This window comes from Diceros bicornis, chromosome 4, assembly GCF_020826845.1.
Source record: "Diceros bicornis minor isolate mBicDic1 chromosome 4, mDicBic1.mat.cur, whole genome shotgun sequence".
Classification (NCBI taxonomy): Eukaryota; Metazoa; Chordata; class Mammalia; order Perissodactyla; family Rhinocerotidae; genus Diceros; species Diceros bicornis.
This window is the reverse complement of record NC_080743.1, coordinates 22,666,976-22,685,319: the sequence shown is the minus strand read 5'-3', so window position 1 is coordinate 22,685,319 and position 18,344 is coordinate 22,666,976. Positions and strand designations below refer to the sequence as shown.

The following is an 18,344-nucleotide window of genomic DNA, read 5'->3' as shown; positions in this document are numbered from 1 at the left end:
TAAAACAGATCTATTCCACATTATTGTTTGTATTTATCCAATAAAGCTTTAAGCTCTTTAATCTATAAAGCAAATGATTCTATCACTCATTAAAAGAATAAGAAAAGTAAAGTCAGATGAAAGATGATTTTTATTTCCTCGTGACTTGTGCTTCCCTCTTTCGATTTGCTGCCCCCACCCCACCCCGTAGGTAAATAACCCTTGATAGAGAAAGGATTCCTAGTTTTATTTAAACAAAAAAAAACCCCAGAATCAGTCAGTCATTTCCAAAGGTCAGTCTCTCCCCCGTCACCTTTTGTTCTTTACTTGAAGCCTTATGAGAGCTACAACCATTTCTATTGAATAACACTTAAGACAGTAACTTGGAAAGCTGCTTTGATGAGAGCGGAAACTAACAGACAAGTAATTCAATAGACCTCTGTTACAAAACCAGTGTTAGGGCACAAGAGTAATACCCACATTTTAAGGTTAACTTTCACAGTGAACACAGATCTCTTTAAGCATTAGCAGTGGGATTTGATCTGTAGTGTAGTTAACCAAACAGCAAGAAGTAAAGAACTTTACAATGGCGGCTTCATATATAAAATGCAGCTTGATCTTTAGTCATAAACAAGCAAGCTGTTCTGAACAGATAAGGGGAAATGAAAAATTAATCAAAGTAACTAAACAATTGCTCCATAGAGACAATTATACTACATCATTCAGACCTAACCTCTTTTCTCTGCTTGGGGCTATTTTTCCATTTCAATAAGCCAAGCTTCTCTTGCCTCTTTGATTCAACTTTGCCTTTGCCTTTAAAGACATTACCTTGGAGAATAATTTTTATTATTTTGTCCATAGCCAAACTTAAAGGTTTTCTAACTTCCTCCCCAAAATGAATGTTCTTAAAGAATCTTTTATTTACCATGTAAAAATCTGATCTGTATTATACAAAAACTCAAAGCATTTTTAATAGTTCTGAGATTAATTTGACTTTATTAGTATGTTTTTTTAAAGTTCAAAGGCCATGGGTCTTACATCTAAGTAGGAAAGTACTCTGTACATTTGTTCATAGTAATTTTGTTCCATTCTCTTTCTTGTCTGCTGTCTTTTTCCTGTTTAAAATACAATGTGTTACAACTATAGTGAGGCAAATGATTCCTATCAAACCCATTGCTGTCAAAACTCCTTTCAGTATAAGACGATCTCTGGCAAGTGCAGGAGTAGAATTTGGAGGAATAAACAGAGATGCCTGGGCAATGTTAGATACAGCAGACTTTAAGGAGTTTCTATCTATTGCTCGTATTGCCACATAAATTCTGTTGCTTTCTTGTGTCTCTCCCTTGGGTTGATGTTCAGGTCCATTTGTGAAAAGCCTTGGTGAAAATGTAAATGTCTCCTTGGTGCCAGCTTGCCGAGGAGTTAGCTTTGATGTATTCACTAAAATGGCATTGTTAAAGTCATCTTGAATATTCTTTAGAATTTTACTCATTCTTATTTCATAGCTGTTAGCTGAAATTAAAAAATATAAATGGGTAGGTTAATTCACTTTTGAGTATGTTTTCTAGTTTATTAGAAATGACTAATGAAAATAGCAACAAAAAAAGGCAAAATACCCAGGAATACACATAACAAGAGATATGCGTACAAACAAAACTTTAAAATACTACATAAGAACTCATATTAAAACCTGGAACAAGAGGAAAGTCTTATTATATTTTTTGAATGGTAAGACTTAATATAATAAAGATGTTACTTTTCCTTAAGTCATTTTGTAAATTTTATGTGATTCTGTTAAAAGTGCCTCTAACTTATATTTTAACAAGCTTATTGTAAAGTTTAAATGGAAAATGAGTAATCAAGATTGGCCACATAAAGCCTAAAAAATAGCCATGTGGAAGGACTAACCCTATCAGATACAAAAATGCTCTAATGCTTTAATAACTAAAAAAATGAAGTACTGGTGCATGAATAGACTTATGTCTAAAAACAGGACAAAATACATTCTGGGACTTAGTATATGATAGAGGTAGACTTCAAATTAATGGCAGAAAATACAAATTTCTTGATAAATGGTGTTATGAAAGTAGAGTAAAAAGCTGGAAAAATGTAAAATTAGATCCATACCACAAAAGTTTTCTTTAGGATAAACTCCAAAGTGAAGTAAAAAATAAAAATATTAAGTATTTAGTGGGAAACAATGGATGAATTCCAGTATAATCTTGAAGTGGGAAAGGCCCTTCTAATTAAGATTCAAAATTCAGAAGCCATGAACAAAAAAATTGATAAATCTGAATACATAAAATGAAAAACTTCCATATGAGGGGAAAAAACCTAAGCAAAATATAAACATAAATGTTAAGTGATAAAAATATTTGTTAACTGAAGTCAAAGGTAAAGTTTATTTCTGGTAATGGCTGAGAGGCTTCTATTGGACTAACTCTCCAGCAGATAACAGGTATTAACTCTAAAGAAACCAAAAAAAAAATGTTGAAGCACTGGATTCAGATAAAAAACAGGTAGAAACCAGAGCAGATACAAGCCTTAAAAGAAAGGAACCATTCTGGGAATGATTCATGTTTTTATACAGTTTTTCCCCTGAGGACACCTCTCACTCCAGTCCAGATAGCTGGAACAGGAAACCACTATCTTCTTGGTCTGAGAAGCCAGAGGACTGAGTATGAGATTGCCAGAGTGGCTGAAAATTGAGGGAGGCAGAGAGAGATTGGCCCAAATTCTGTGTATTAACCTCTCTCAAATCTGAAAAACCTCTGAATTGTGCATATGTGGGTGAAACATCAGGGGCTCAAAGAAAAAAAAAAAAAAAGCTAGAAGGCTGAAGAACTGAGCAGAGTTTTATGCTAATGCCCACCACAGGAAGGAAGATATAGGATTTGGAGTGTGAATTTTGCCAAATTAGAGCAGTTTTGTAAGTACCTTGAGATGTCCATTAAAACACTAGGAAAGCAATGCTTTAGAAATAAAGATTGTGTTCCAGAATATGCCTTAGGATTAAGAGCAAAAGTGAAATAGACAAACCCCAGCCAAAAGCAAAACCAAGCCACCTCAAATTCAAGGTGATTCAAGGTATCTACCAGAAAAATTTGAAAACTCTTCAGGGGAATATAACAGATTCCAGAGTCTATAATTTACTACCACATGTCCAATATACAATCAAAAAATAACTAGACATGTAAAGAAACAGAAAATATTATATATGGTCAAGAAAATATCAGCAAACAAAAAAAGAGTCACAAATGACTGAGATTTGAAATTAATAGACTTTAATCATTAGAGAAATGCAAATCAAAACCCCAATGAGATATCACCTCACACCTGTTCAGAATGGCAATTATCAAAAAGACAAGAAACAACAAGTGTTGGCAAGGATGTGGAGAAAAGGGAACCCTTGTGCACTGTTAGTAAGAATGTAAATTGGTGCAGACATTATGGAAAACAGTATGAAGGTTCCTCAAAAAATTTAAAATAGAACTACCATGTGATCCAGCAATTCCAATTCTGGATATTTACACAATGAAAACAAAAACACTAACTCAAAAAGATACCTACATTCTCATGTTCATTGCAGCATTATTTACAATAGCCAAGATATGGAAGCAACCTAAGTGTCCATCAATGGATGAATGGATAAAGAAGTTGTGGTATATATATACAATGGAATGTCATTCAACCATAAAAAAGAATGAAATCTTGCCATGTGTGACAATATGGACAGACCCTGAGGGCATTATACTAAATGAAATAAGTCACACAGAGAAAGACAAACACCATATGATCTCACTTATATGTGGAATCTAAAAAAAAACAACAAACAAAAGAAAACCAAGCTCATACATACAGCAAACAGATTGGTGGTTGCCAGAGGCAGGGGGTAGAGGGTGGGTGAAAAGGGTGAAGGGAGTCAATAGGTGCAAACTTTCAGTGATAAAATAAACAAGTCATGGGGACATAATGCACAGCATGGTGACTATAGTTAATAACACTGTGTTGCATATTTGAAAGTTGCTGAGAGAGCAGATCTTAAAAGTACTCATCACAAGAAAAAAAAACTTTGTAACTATGTATGGTGACAAATGCTAACTAGATATTGTGGTGATCATTTTGCAATATATACAAATATTGAATCATTATGTTGTACACCTGAAACTAATATAATGTTGTATGTGAATTATATCTCAATAAAAAATTCACCTCATGAATTCCTTATAGTGCTTAAAAAAATAATAAAATAAAAATAAAATAATCATGATGAATATGTTAAAGGTCTATAAGACAAGTTGGACATAGAGAATGAAGAGATGGGAAATTTGAGGAAAGATGTGGAAACTTTAAAAAAGAAGCAAATGGAAATCCTAGAATTGGAAAAAAATACAATGAAAAAATTCATTTGGTAGGATTAATAGCAGATTGGAGACAACAGAAGAAAGAATCAGTAAAGACAGGTCCATGAAAATCATCTAAACTAAAGCACTCAGAAAAAAAAGACAGAAAAATTGAATAGAATCTCAATGATCTTTGAGCTCCACTGACATATACATTTAGTGTGTGTGTATATAATATAATAAATATAATACAAATATTACCCAGGAAGGAAAGAAAAAAAACAATAGAGCAGAAATTTTTTGAAGATATATTAGCTGAAAATATTCCAAATTTGATCAAAAAGAACACTCCCCAGACCTAGAAAGCTCAACAATTTCAAACAGAGTACATATCAGGAAAATCACATCAAGGCACATCATGGTCAACCAGCCGAACACCAGAGATAAAGAAAAATAATTTAAAGCAGCTAGAGCAAAAAAAAGACACTTTATACTCAGGAAAACAACAATAAGAATGATAGCTGACTTCTCATCAGAAAAAAATTGGGGCCAGAAGACAACAAAATCACGTACTCAAAGTGCTGAAAGAAAAACCTGTTGTCCTAGAATTCTACATCTAGTAGAAAATGTCATTTAAAAATTAAGGTGAAATGAACACATTTTTAGATAAATGATTACTGAGAGATTTGTCACCCAAAGACCTGGACTACAAGGGAAATGGTGCTAAACAAAAATTCAGATCTACAGGGAGGAAGAGGACTGGAAATGGTGACTATAAGGTAATTAAAAAGTTTCATTTTTTTTCTCTTTAACTCTTCTTAAAAAGACAGTTGATTGTTTCAAACAGAAGCCATAACCACGCCTTGTGGGGTTTATAACAAACGTAGAAATAAAATATATGACAGCAAGACCACAAACGATGGAAGAAAGGTAAATGGAATTATACTTTTGAAAGATTCTCGCATTATATATGAAGTAGTGTAATATTAATTTAAGGAAGACTCTGATAAGTTAAGAAAAATGCATGTTATATAACAGCTAAATTTGGAGTGGATGAGGGCAGGAATTTTATTGTTTTGATTTTCCTTATATTGTTTTTATTTTTTATTTTTATTTTTATTTATTTATTTATTTTTTGAATTTTTTTTGTGAGGAAGATCAGCCCTGAGCTAACATCCGTGCTAATCCTCCTCTTTTTGCTGAGGAAGACTGGCTCTGAGCTAACACGTATTGCCAATCCTCCTCCTTTTTTTCCCCAAAGCCCCAGTAGATAGTTGTATGTCATAGTTGCACATCCTTCTATCCTTCTAGTTGCTGTATGTGGGACGCGGCCTCAGCATGGCCAGAGAAGCGGTGAGTCGGTGCGCGCCCGGGATCCGAACCGGGCCGCCAGTAGCGGAGCACGCGCACTTAACCGCTAAGCCACGGGGCCGGCCCCTGATTTTTTAAATTGTGGTAAAATATACATAACATAAAACTTACCATCTTAAACGTATTCTAAGTGCACAGTTCAGTAGTGATAAGTACATTCACATTGTTGTGCTGTTTTGATTTTCAAACGATGTGAATGTATTACTAGTTTAAAAATAAAATTATTCATAAACAATTACTAGATTCAAAAAAGAAAAAACCACCAGTAGTACCAACCTACTCTAATAATATCATAATTATTATCTAAAATGTCTAAAAATAGATTTAACAATGAACAGGGCAACTTCAAAGGAGGATTTTGTTCTGAATGAAAAACCATAGGATGCTTTAAGCTTTAATTAAAAAATAACATTTTGCTAACTATGTTTTGAACAGTTTCCAAATTTGTAATAATTTTTAATAATGAGACTATTTCTATTCCTGAATAGTAAATTAGAGTAAAGCACCCTTAAAGAAGGCTGTCAAAACAAAATAACCTTCATATTCAAATTTATCAATCAGCCACTTACCTCTGAGTGAACCCACTTGGAGCTGAGTTGCTTCCTACTGTAGTGCAAATACAATGGGACAGATATGGATGAAGAGCTAGGCTGACCATCTGCTCTACACTCACAATGGAATGTGTCCTTTACTACGGAGAGAGCCCTCCCCGTGGGCTCTCCCAGAGTCTTCTCCCAGGTAATGAAACAAGTAATATTTCATAAATCTTAGCATTTACAAAGATTTTCCACATACACAGCTCTGCCTCTGTGATTTTGATCATGCCATTTTAAAGTAAAAAAGACTGGGACTCAGAAGGTTAAATGTGATGCCCGTGGTCAACAGTTAGGAAGTTGTAGTGCTAGAAATGAACTCATTTCTTCTTCTTCTAAATCCCATGTACTTTCTTCTATGAGCAGCTATTAAAAATGATATAGGACAGCTGTGCAACTGCAAAGACTCAAAACTAACTCAGCTCATAGCATTCGTGGAGAGTCTCCTTCCATTTACCATAGTTGTTGTCTTCCCCCCTCCTTGTGAAAAAGAGAATCAGGCTGCTTCTGCATGTTTGACCTCTTAGCTGTGTATCTCTAGGTTTGGTCTCTAACTCTACTTTCACAGTTTTCAGCCTATGAAATTAGCTCAGTGGCCAAGGGAAGACACTTAACTTCTCAGGGCCATTCCTTTACATTTAAAACAAGGGGATCACACTAGCGCATCTTTAAGACCCTTTCTGGCCCCAAAATGTTATAAATGTTATTTTGATATTTACTGAGTACTTAGTATGGTCCAGGCACTGTTTCAAGCCCTCTCCGTGCCTTATCTGATTCAACTCTCTCAACAACCCTCTAAAATGGGTATCTTACTATCTGCTTCTGCAGATTAGAAACCATAATCTTAGAGAAATTAAGTAACTTGCCTAAGGTTACATAGGTAAAAGATGATCTCTCTGATTCCTGTACCTTAACACTATGCAGCCTCTCACTAGGCTACACTGTCTCCTACTTTTTATTTCCCAATAATTGCTACTTTTCCAGTTACCAAGGCTTACACCTTCACTGGCATCTTTACCAATAAATTTCTAGTATGGAAAGTGCTGGGCTTGGATTGAGGATGTGGAGAGGGAATCAAAGTCTTGGCCCCATCTTCAAAGAGCTTACTCTTTACCAGTGGGAATAGTTCCCACTTCCTCTCTTCTTTTGATGTCCAAGCCACCCCCTAAGGATTATTTTAGGTTTCTCCTACATTAAGCCTTCTTCCAGCCCAGAAGCATAACTGAGGGTTGGGGGGGAGGGGAGTGGGAAGAACAGTTGCTGTCACTGAGCAGCTTTCTCAGAAGCAGAGAATTTTCAACAATTCTTAAAGATAATATGTTGAGCGGTGGTTGTATAAGAACATGATGAAGATGTCCGAGGAAGCAGTGTGAAAGTAAGGCTGTTAGGCACATAGGGAAGAGAGTCAGGGCAGGGAAGGAGGTCCAGGAGTTGTGTTTTTTGTGGTCTGGCCCCACTGTAAAGACTCTGCCCAGGCCCCTGGCGTTAGAACCTGGACTCTCTTCTGCTCCCACCCCCACTGATCTCTACATCCTTCTAATACCTGTGGCTCCCAAAGTTTGAACCATAAAAATGGCACAGTGTTATACATATAATGGCTTTTTGACCGTTTTATGCCATTTTTTCCTCTCGATACAAGATTGTACATTGTTGGAGTGCAGTGACCATCTTAAATTACATCTATATAATGTTTAGCACTGTGCCGGGCACATAGTAGTTGCTTAGTAAATAATATATTTTTACTTTAATTTCTAGAGAAAACACAAAGGAAATAACTTTGTAGCAGAGATACAGATACCGCTTGGTACTCAGTTTTCACAGTTATTTTACCCCAAGCTTTTAATGAAAACCCAAGGAAGTAACTTATTTCCATAATGCCTAGTCCATATACATTCCCAAACATAATGGTGATCTGGTAATGTCTTGTTTATTTCATGTAATTGGTCATCTTTTCTAGGATATTGTGTATGCTGAAGAGCTGGTACTTGGATATATGCTGATATGTTTGTGCATATGTGAGATGTTCATTTATTGTTACCAAGGTTTTTAAAAATAGTCATATTTTTTCACAATTATAAAGCTAGTGGCATACCCCCATTGTTTCAAACTCTGGCCACAGAGGTGAGGTTAACACCTTCTTAGATCACAATTTGTGAAAAAAAGAGGTGATGAAAGCACGTTTGTGTGTGCACCTTCTTGCTAGTTGGTCTACTCATGGCTAATTGGTCAGTTTTGCCATTGCTGTGTCACCAAATCAGTTATGACTGAGTATCTCAGCAACTAATACACATCCAGCCATTCCCCCCACATATCTTTTGTGGTTTGAGTTTTCAACATGATAATAGTCTTGATCAGCTTCAATCATCCTGCGCATCCATGAGGTTGTATGAAAGTGTGAAGGTCTCTATTCCCTGCTATGCCCTTTGTGATATCAATCTATACTAGAGTCTCACTTGGTTGTATTTCTTCTTTAAAAGCCATTAATAACCACTAGTTCCACACATTCACTTTCTTCCTACTCTTTTAATACAGTGGTGTAGTCGAAACTACTGTGGCTCTTGAAAAGGACAGTTCCCGGTAGTAATGGGAGTCTGTGCTTCTTTTTGTCTCTTTTAACACAGTACCATGCTTCTGAGGCAGTGAGGAAAGAGGGAAAATACTAGACAGCAGGCACCACTCTTACCTTTAAATAGAGATGGGAGTGAGTGGGTGTGGCTCCTGACCCCAAATAAGAAGCTAGAGAAGTCTCTAGTAATGCAAACCAGGAGGCCAGGAAACTTACTGGGTACATTTTCTCTTCCCTTTCTGATTTTATGTGGTCATCTCATTTCTTCTTTACTATATTTTATCAAGTATAAAGTTTTAGTCCTGTTTTCCATATAAGGAAACTGAGGCCAACAGAGTTTAAGCAACCTGCCAAAGATCAAACAGCTGAACCTAGAGCCAGAGTGGGAACAATTTTTTTCCTGATGTCTAAGTTACAGCTGTTTCCACTATACAAGGGACATGTCCATCCCACAGTTTCCATCATTTCACATCTCCAAACTTTAAATTAGGAGAATCATTAATTTAGTATGTAAGTATTTCAATTCCTTTTTCTCTGGCAAGAAGAGAGAGATTTTGATAAAAGAATTTGAAGACAAAGCTGTAATCAATTGACTGCTTCTCAGCAACACAGAATTATTTGTAATTGTGCTGTCTTCTGATAAGTGTAGTGAACAGACAGAGAATTATAAGCCAAAGAAAGATGATCTAAGTTGGAAGCAAGACTGGCAACGGCTCAAGGTGGTCGCTATTACTGATTGATATTGACAAAATCAACTCTCAATAGAGAAGGTTTGTTCCTACAGGAATCACAATCAGAGGCACCAGGAAATAAAACACTTAATATGTAGTCAATGATAACCATGTTTTGGTGACGGCAAAGATGTTAGAAAGGTTACTCTTTGAAAACAGTTATTCTGTTGAGTTGCTATGAGGATCAAGAGATGATGATGGAAGCCTGAAGGCTGGCATAGGCCTTAGAAAAGGGAAAATTAAGAAGGAACTTATCAATGTTCACCCAAGTAAGGGTAAGACAGCCCAAATCAGGGATGTCCCAGCCTCCCTAACAAAAATGATTGCCAAAAGTGGGAGAGGAAAATGTACCAAGTTTTACACAACTTACGGAAATTGTTCTCCTAAACCTGACTTATAGATCTTTGAATAAATATTCACTATCCAGTCTTCAGACAACTAATCACCTCCAGTATTTGGAAGTCGATGCTCTGTAATGCAGAACCCATTTCTGCTGACTAGACCACCAATACATGTGGTATTTATGTTTCCCGTCAAGGTTTCTGTATGATTACTGTCAGTCAGCTACACCAGGGCCTCTCCAATCCTGGGGGAGCTGACACGCTCTCATTCCTAGACTCCAGGATATATGGCCTTATCAGCAACTCAAAGATTTTCATGTCAACCCTCTGCAGCTTTGTCAGTTCTAAGCCCCCCAAACTATTTTTACCTAACTAACCCCTGACATAGTTATTAGAAATGCCACCTTGTAGAAAAGTAGGTGATGAAACCAACAAACCTACCCTGGCCCTGATCAAAGTCCTCTCCAGGTGCTGTCCAGGACAAAGTCACCTCCTCTTCCACTTTTGCAGCTTCCAGGTCAATAATTTTGCATGGTGGAAACACGTCAGGGTGGGGGCCAGCTGGAACTCCCAACACGGTAAAGGAGCCCCCCGAGCTCATTCTGCTAAAGCCCCACTTTTGCTCCTCCTGACTCCTGCCCACTGATTTTCTTGGGGCATTCATCTGAATATTACCTGGGACACCAAAGAAAAGAATAGTGAAGACAACAAGTTAACAATCTCCTGAATAGCTTGTTTTCGACAGATTATTGAGAGACAATTTCAAACCTTTTTTCCTTTACTACATTTTTAGAATAACTGAGTTTGTTTATTCAACAATTCATTCATTCTTTCATTCATTCACTCAATAAGTATTTTGAGGGCATATGCTGTGCCAGTCACCGTGGACAAAACAGTAGCCCTCATGGAATTTATAGTCACATTAACAAACATAAATATTTATAAATTATGATAAACATGAGGAGGAAAAAAGGCAGGGTGCTATGAAAGAAAATAAAACAGGTGGTATCAAGGAAGTGGTATCAAGGTTAGAGTGGTATCAAGGAAGTAATGTTTAAAGGTTTCCTAGAGGATGTAGGAGTCAGCCAGGTAAACACTGTGTGTAAGAATATCCCAGGCAGAGGGAACAGGTTGTATAAAAACTCTGGGGTATCGAAGGGCTTTGCAAATTATAAAAACTTAATTAAAGCCAAGAGAGTAGTTTGAGATGAGACAGGAGAGAGGAGTTCATTTGGGACCTCATGGGCCGTTGTAGTGGTTTTGGAGTTTTATTTTACACGCCGTGAGGAAGCAGGGCTGTGACATGATCACATTTGCTCTCTGAAAGGTCACTCTGGCTGCTCTGGGTGGAGAATGGATTCTAGCACAGCAAGCAATGAGGCCACTGAAATACCAGTTGCAATAGTCCAGGCAAGAGAGGATGGCAGCTCAGGCTGGGTCAGAGCAGGGGAGAGGAGGCAAGAAGTAGGTATTTTGAGATATATTTTGGAGGTAAAATCAGCAAAAGATGGTGATGGATTTGAATATGGAATGGGGAAGGGGAGAAAGTTGGTGGGGAAAAAAAATGATATAGCTCCAGGTTTCTGAAATGAGCAACCTGGAAGGAAAAGCAGGCTAAAGGGAAGGAGACTAAAAATGTAAGTTATGAGATTTGCGATTCTTGTAAAATATCTAATTGGAGATGTCAAGGAGCCAGTTAGATACGGATTTTAAGCTCAAAAAAGAGGTTTTAGCTAGATTTAATAATTTTGAACTTATGAATTTAGAAGTTAGAGGCATATAGATATTATTAAAACCATATATATTAATGAGATTACCTAATAAGAATTTCAACTGTAATGATAAATAGCATTCATTGAGTGGCTGGCTCACTATGTGCCAGGCACTTTTCTAAGTCTTATGAGCATGAACTATTTAATTCTTCCAGCAATGCTATGAGGAGGCTACAATTATTTCCCCCATTTTTCAAGATGATGAAACTGAGGCACACAGAAGCTAAGTAACTTGCCCAAAGTCACACAGCTAGTAAATGAAGGAGCTAGGTTTCAAACATAGGCAATGTAGCTCCAGATGGTACTACATGAGAAGGTTAGGACTGAGCTCTGAGAATTGCCAACATTTAGCGGCTTGGTAGAAGAGGAGGAGCTGGAAAAAGAGCCTGACAAAAAATTCCAGAGCATGTGAGGTAATCAGGAGAGTGCGGTATCAGAGAAGCCAGGAAATGACAGAGGAAAAATCAATCAGCTGTATCAGAGACTGCTGAGGTCGGTAAATGCGGACAGCAATGTATTCTTTCGCTTGAACAGCAGGCTGGTCATTGGTGACTAGGGCCAGAGCAATTCCAGTGGAGTGATTTGGGTGGAAGTGAGATTGCGGTGAGCAGAGCAGTAAATTGGAGGTGAGAAGGTACAGTCAGCAGGTTTAGATTAATTTCAAGGAACTGGACAACAGGGAGTAGAGAGGTGGACAGTGGCTGAAGGGGGACCAACAAAAAATTTTCTTTTAATATGGGAAGTAGTAAACCATGCTCAAGTGCTATTCAGAGGGATCAGTAGTGTGGGAACAAGCAAGGGAGAGCTCTCAAGGCCCCTGGATGGGCAGGCTGGATGGCACCCAGAGAAGATCCAGTGGAGGCACTGGCCTTTGGGGAGGAGAGGAAGGGAGCAGATGCTGCTGTGGCTGGAGATTTGGTGGCGTGAAAATAGAGCAGCTCCCATTTTTCTGTGAAGTGCGTGCTCAAGATAATCACCTGAAAATGAGCTGATAAAGTGAGTGTTGTGAATAGAGCCATGCCTAGGGAAACCTAGCTCTTTCTTTCTATGCTATTAAGGGCCTATATGAAGTACACAGATAAAAGCACAGTTGAATATTACTTTTCTAATCTCACTGTACACTAGATGCTGATATTTGCAGCCTGTAAACTCATGGGTTTTAAAAAGATACTAGACCAGTTGGTAGCCTGCGTGCTCCTTGATAGGAATCAAGTCTTATTCTACCAAATTCCTAGGAAGGACTAAGCCTGTCACCTAGTAAGCCTTCCAAAATGTTTGATGTATAAATGAAAAAGGCAATATCTATTTGGAAATGAAGTGTTATATCTAGATACAAGTCATATCTATGCAATAATACCATGTTACCTTGCAAATTGATTTACCTTGGTTTTGAAGTAATCCAAATTATTTTAAATATAGGTAAAAGTAAATTGTGTTCTAGACAACACAAAAAATATTAGGAGATGCAAATCCACTGCAGCATCTTGATTATTTTCTACTGAAAAGTACATATGGATCAAAAATATAGAATCATGTTATGGAATGGTCCAAAAAATTAGTGATAGCTGCTAAAATACCTAAAATATATTCATAAAGATTCTGCAGTTTTGCAAGTAAGAATGTTCAGAAATGTTTTTTGAGATTACTTTAAAAGACTATAGCATATTTTTGTTTTTCTGTTATATTGGAATCAATGTTTCCCATCAGGATCTATAATAACGGTGTTTTAAAAAGATGTGTATCTTCTATTTATTTGGCACTTTTATCTTGAAGGAAGACAGAACATCTTTAGAAAGCACTCAGTTGTTTGTAATATCTAAACATATTTCTTCAGGAACTCATTTCCTGTGTGGATTGTTTGGGCTATTTGCTTCCTTCTTTCAACTGCTAACAACTTTTTGCCTCTTTCCCTTGTCTAAACGTCTGTAGAGGAAATACAGGAGCTGGAACTGCGAAAACTCAATAAATCTCTTCATCCGTTTGCAATTCTGATGAAACAGTCACACGAAAGAGGTCAAAATAATGACTAAAATGAAGGGAGGAGAAATCTGTGGAATTACCTCTTGCCTTGCTGTTATCTACTGCCAGGAATCCTTGAGGATTGAAGAGATAGTCAACAAATTATGCATTGATTTAAGTACAAAGAGTTTTGGTATTCCATCTCTCACTTTCTCTCACATCTCTCTCTCTCTCTAATACACACACACACACACACACACACTCATCAGAGATATATACATTAAATGATGTTATTCAAATAACAGTGCTAATGATTCTTACCATTTGCTATGTAACCTGGGACGTACATAGCACGACTCCCAGGAATAGAGTGTGCTAGGTCACTTACGCTGGCAGAGTGACGGACACGCACTTTCAAGCTGTATCTACCATTTACAGTGAAGGAGAAAAAATACCTCGAGTAAATTCCATCATTTTGTATAACATCAGCACCTGTAAATATAAAAAAAACTCAATGTCAACATATCATCACAGTTGATTACTAATATTTAATTAAATCATTAAAAATAAGGGGCCAGCCCGTGGCTTAGCAGTTAAGTGCATGTGCTCTGCTACTGGCAGCCCGGGTTCGGATCCTGGGCAGGCACTGATGCACTGCTTGTCTGGCCATTCTGAGGCCACGTCCCACATACAGCAACTAGAAGGATGTGTAACTATGACATACAACTATCTACTGGGGCTTTGGGGAAAAAAAAAGGACGAGGATTGGCAATAGATGTTAGCTCAGAGCCGGTCTTCCTCAGCAAAAAAAAAAAGAGGAGGATTAGCACGGATGTTAGCTCAGGGCTGATCTTCCTCACACACAAAAAAAAAAAGAACATAAAAAAAAATAAGATTTACTCCCCTTATTCTTCCCATTTTAGCATATGCTGTCATGGTCATAACTACTTTTGATATTATCAGGTGATTAAAACTCCAAGGACTCCATAATTTCTCCCTGTGATTCCTTAAGCTCCAAAAAATTATTTTCTAACGGTAAAGGAGTTTTACTTGCTTCAGTGCTAATAAAGCATTTAATAATCACCTGTAGAGCTCTCCTTCCTATCACTGAAAATAATACTAGTTTTTCACAGAAACCAAGTACATTCTTAAGCTTGTTTATAGTCACAGATCCTTTTGAGATACAGGTTATTCTGTTCCCAGGAAATAAATATATATGCACATATACACATTTCATACAATTTCAAAGGGTTTATATATTCCCTGAAGCCCTAATGAAAAAAAAACACGATGAAAAAAATATTTAGTAGTTGATAAAATAGGGTGAAATTATTTAATTGCCTCGTTAGAGAGTACATGGAACTGTTGTTCTAGATTCAGTGGGGCTCGCCAACTTGGAGTTTGATAGGCTTTGGTTCTGTCCACTGTGCCTTGATTCAGGTGGCATTCTGAAAACTTAGCCAGTGCTAGACATCTTTCCTTTTGCATTGATCCTCAGAGAGCAGTTCAGTTCCAAACCAAGTCCATGGCTGAATGGCGGGAAGGCCCAGGCTCCAGAGCAGCAGTGGGGGGCATATTTTAGCCCAAGTGCAGATCACATTCACTGTTCAAGTGCAGGTGGCCACGCTAAGCAAGCATCTTGTCCTAGTCTACACTCCATTCAGTTCTCACACCACACACTTGGCCCTGCACTCCAGCACTGTATCCTCATGAAAGGGCTCTAGAATCCCACTACAGAGGCAGGGCTGCTCCTTAACAGGAGAGAAGAAGGAATATATTTAATTAAAATAAAATGCTAAACAACTTATGATCATAGTAGGTTTAGAAAATTTTTTATCTACTGAAAAAAATCAGATCTTGATATTTAGTGGGTGAATGATTAATAAAGACTGTCTTTGCTGAGAAATTATAAAGGAAAAGCTCTCTACGCTGTGGTTCGCACTGCCACCTCTTTTAATCACTGAGTCAGAAAGAAATGGGGAAGAACACTGGCTTGGGTATCAGGAGACTTGGTTTTAAGGTCTGGATCTGCCACTTAGTAGCTGTGAAACCATTTCTCTGAGCCTCAGTTTTCCCATCTATAAAATGGGGATAACTTATCTCACAGGGTTATTGTGATAATCATTTGAGAGTGTGCATGAGGAAGTACGTTTTAAACTATAAAGCATTTTACAAGTATAAATTTTATTTTTGTTCATCAATTTTATTTAGCAGATAAATAGTACTTCCGTTATAAAAATAAGTATTAGACAACTATATGCATGCATGTTAAGTATTGGGGGAAAAAAATCTAAATTTACACTTTGATGCCTAAACAATCTTTTTCATTGTTTCTTTCATTGGGGTATAAATTTAGATATCAAATAAATGAAGTGGTTCCAGGGAATAAATATAAAAGCTTATTGAGCCTATTGGAGTGATCTTTCCTAAGATAGCTGTATCTCTCCTCCAGGCCAGCCCACAGGGTGGGGTAAAAGAAGAATATTCTGCAAAGGGCATTTTTGGACTACATACAAAAAATGAAAGATGTGGCCATGGAGAAGCAATCAGAGCATGAGAAGTTCATCGGGATCCATTCCAACAGGCAAAACAAGAGGACTTCTCTGGTATCCCTCTAAGGTGGACTGGGACTAAAATCCCTTAAATGAACTTTTGTTCCATCAGTGTCACACAGAATTGCCATGGCAAGATATTAATGGGTGGCCAAACTTCAGACTCTTGAAAAGAATTTATCTTTGAAATAACAGACGAAATGAATATGATTTTATGAGTAGATCAAACATTTGGGGCGGCCAACACAAACTTTGAGGTCTATCTTCATTCTGAGAATTTAGTTTAGGAAAAGAACAGATCGAGAAAGAGAAAACAACAAAGGAGTTTGTTTTTAAGAGTCAATAAAGTTAGTCAGAAAGAGCCCAGGTGCTGCTGTTTGCCCAGCTTGGTGCTGTGCCATCTGTGATGAAAGATGGATGATGAAGCTCTGAGCTCTATGTGCAGATTGAGTGCTTTGAAGTAGGGTTTTGTTTTACTTTGTTTTCCCAGTGGTGGGAAAATCTGTATCCTGATTCCACTAGACCTGTTGGCCTGGTCTTCTTGTGATCAAATCACACATGTAAAAGGCACTGGCTATGCCCTCTTACCAACCCAGCTACATGGCTAAAGAATAGTCTGGGGTCATCTCGTGGATCACAAGTTTGATTTCCCATTTTCTATTCACAACTTGGTCCAAGGAGGAAAAAACGGATTAACTGTCATTGCATCTCCCTTCTTGGGTTTTTATTTGCTATTTTAATTGTGCAATCTGATTATTTCAGTCATAGGAAAGCTAGCGTATCTTAGAGGAATATGGGCATGCCACAAGGACATATAAGCCTGTTCTGTGTGACCTCGCTGAGTGTGGCCAGTGTCAATGGACAGCTGGAAGCCAACAGCTAGGTGTCAAGTGACTTCCTCCCACCATTTTGTTCACACACAGCCACTCTGAGGAACCTCATGGAGACTCTCTTTTCCCAAGTTCACATTTGCTTTTCTTGTGCAGATTCGACCTATAGCTACTTAGTATGTCAGTGATTCAATGAGACTTTAAGACTCTCATAAGATTGAATGAGAAAAATAATAGAATTGAAAGAATTTTAAAGATAAGCTTAATGTTGACACCGCAGCCTCACAACAGCTCTTGAGAACATGAAAAATGACACGAAATTCCTTGTTACCTGCTCCATCATCAAAAAGTTGTAGTGTAACAGGATCTCCAGTCTCTGGCTCAATGGTAGCTGTTACCGTGGCATTGAGAATGGGATAAAACCCTTTTCTCACATTTGCATAAATCATCATGGGATGGGGAAAATGGGTGCTGTCTCTTTCCACAAAGGCTTCCACAGTGGCAGGGGGCATGGCTGAGCTCGAGGCATGAGAAGTCACTGTCACTTTCAAGGCTTGAAGAGAATGGTGGGTATTGTTCAGTGTGTACGTCCAGAGCCCAGGCTGCAAAACAAAGGCTTTTTGTTTTGTCAAGTGTGAAGAAGAAAATCAAGCCATAACTTTGAAGCATAAATTTAAGCTCCTAGGGTTTTTTGTTCTTGTTTCATTGATGTTGCATTTTCTAAAATGCTACAAAAGACTGACAGGAATAGTAATATTGGTTAAGGGATAACTAAATTCAGTATTTATGAGGCTTTCACAGCACAACCCACTTTTATTGTTGGGTAAGTCTTTAGCGAATTATACCCTGAATTTATTTGTGGTGAAGGACACTTCTTGATTCACATTTTTAGAAGATGATAACAGTGTTCAGATTCAAAGTATTTTGAAAATATTAATCTGAGCTCCTTCACCCAAAAGGACATTCAACATTTTTATTCCTTTTATATAACAGAGAGAAGTACAGCAAGTTAAGTGGACAATTGTGATTTATGTGGATAACTTGGATTGAAAGGCAACAGTATCCTTCCTTCCCTCCACTTCCCCGAAGCCCCCCATGCCTGGAAATCTCAAGCAATAAAACCCACATCTGAAATTAGGGACCAAGAAAAGAACCACTAATTTTTAGTAAGTCAGGATTCTAAAGTGTCTTTGTTGAATAATTTATAGAAATTTTGCTAAATACTGTTCTCTTTTGCCTGTCTAGACTTCCTAGGAGAAACCTACAAAAAGATGTCTGAAAGAAAAGATTTGGACTACAATGGAGCA

At 37.5% G+C, this 18,344-nt stretch overlaps 1 protein-coding gene across 1 annotated transcript in view; it reads right to left on the bottom strand.

The window, feature by feature from the left end:
• Positions 1 to 1,022: 1,022 nt before the first annotated feature.
• Positions 1,023 to 18,344, bottom strand: part of CLCA2 (chloride channel accessory 2) — a 38,152-nt gene continuing 20,830 nt past the window's right edge. Inside the window, exons 11-14 of the mRNA XM_058537106.1 lie at positions 17,369 to 17,639; positions 13,977 to 14,147; positions 10,366 to 10,599; positions 1,023 to 1,491 (exon numbers count right to left, since the gene is read on the bottom strand). Coding sequence (XP_058393089.1) covers positions 1,049 to 1,491; positions 10,366 to 10,599; positions 13,977 to 14,147; positions 17,369 to 17,639 — 1,119 coding nt within the window. The 3' untranslated portion in view covers positions 1,023 to 1,048. The remainder of the gene's footprint in view (positions 1,492 to 10,365; positions 10,600 to 13,976; positions 14,148 to 17,368; positions 17,640 to 18,344) is intronic.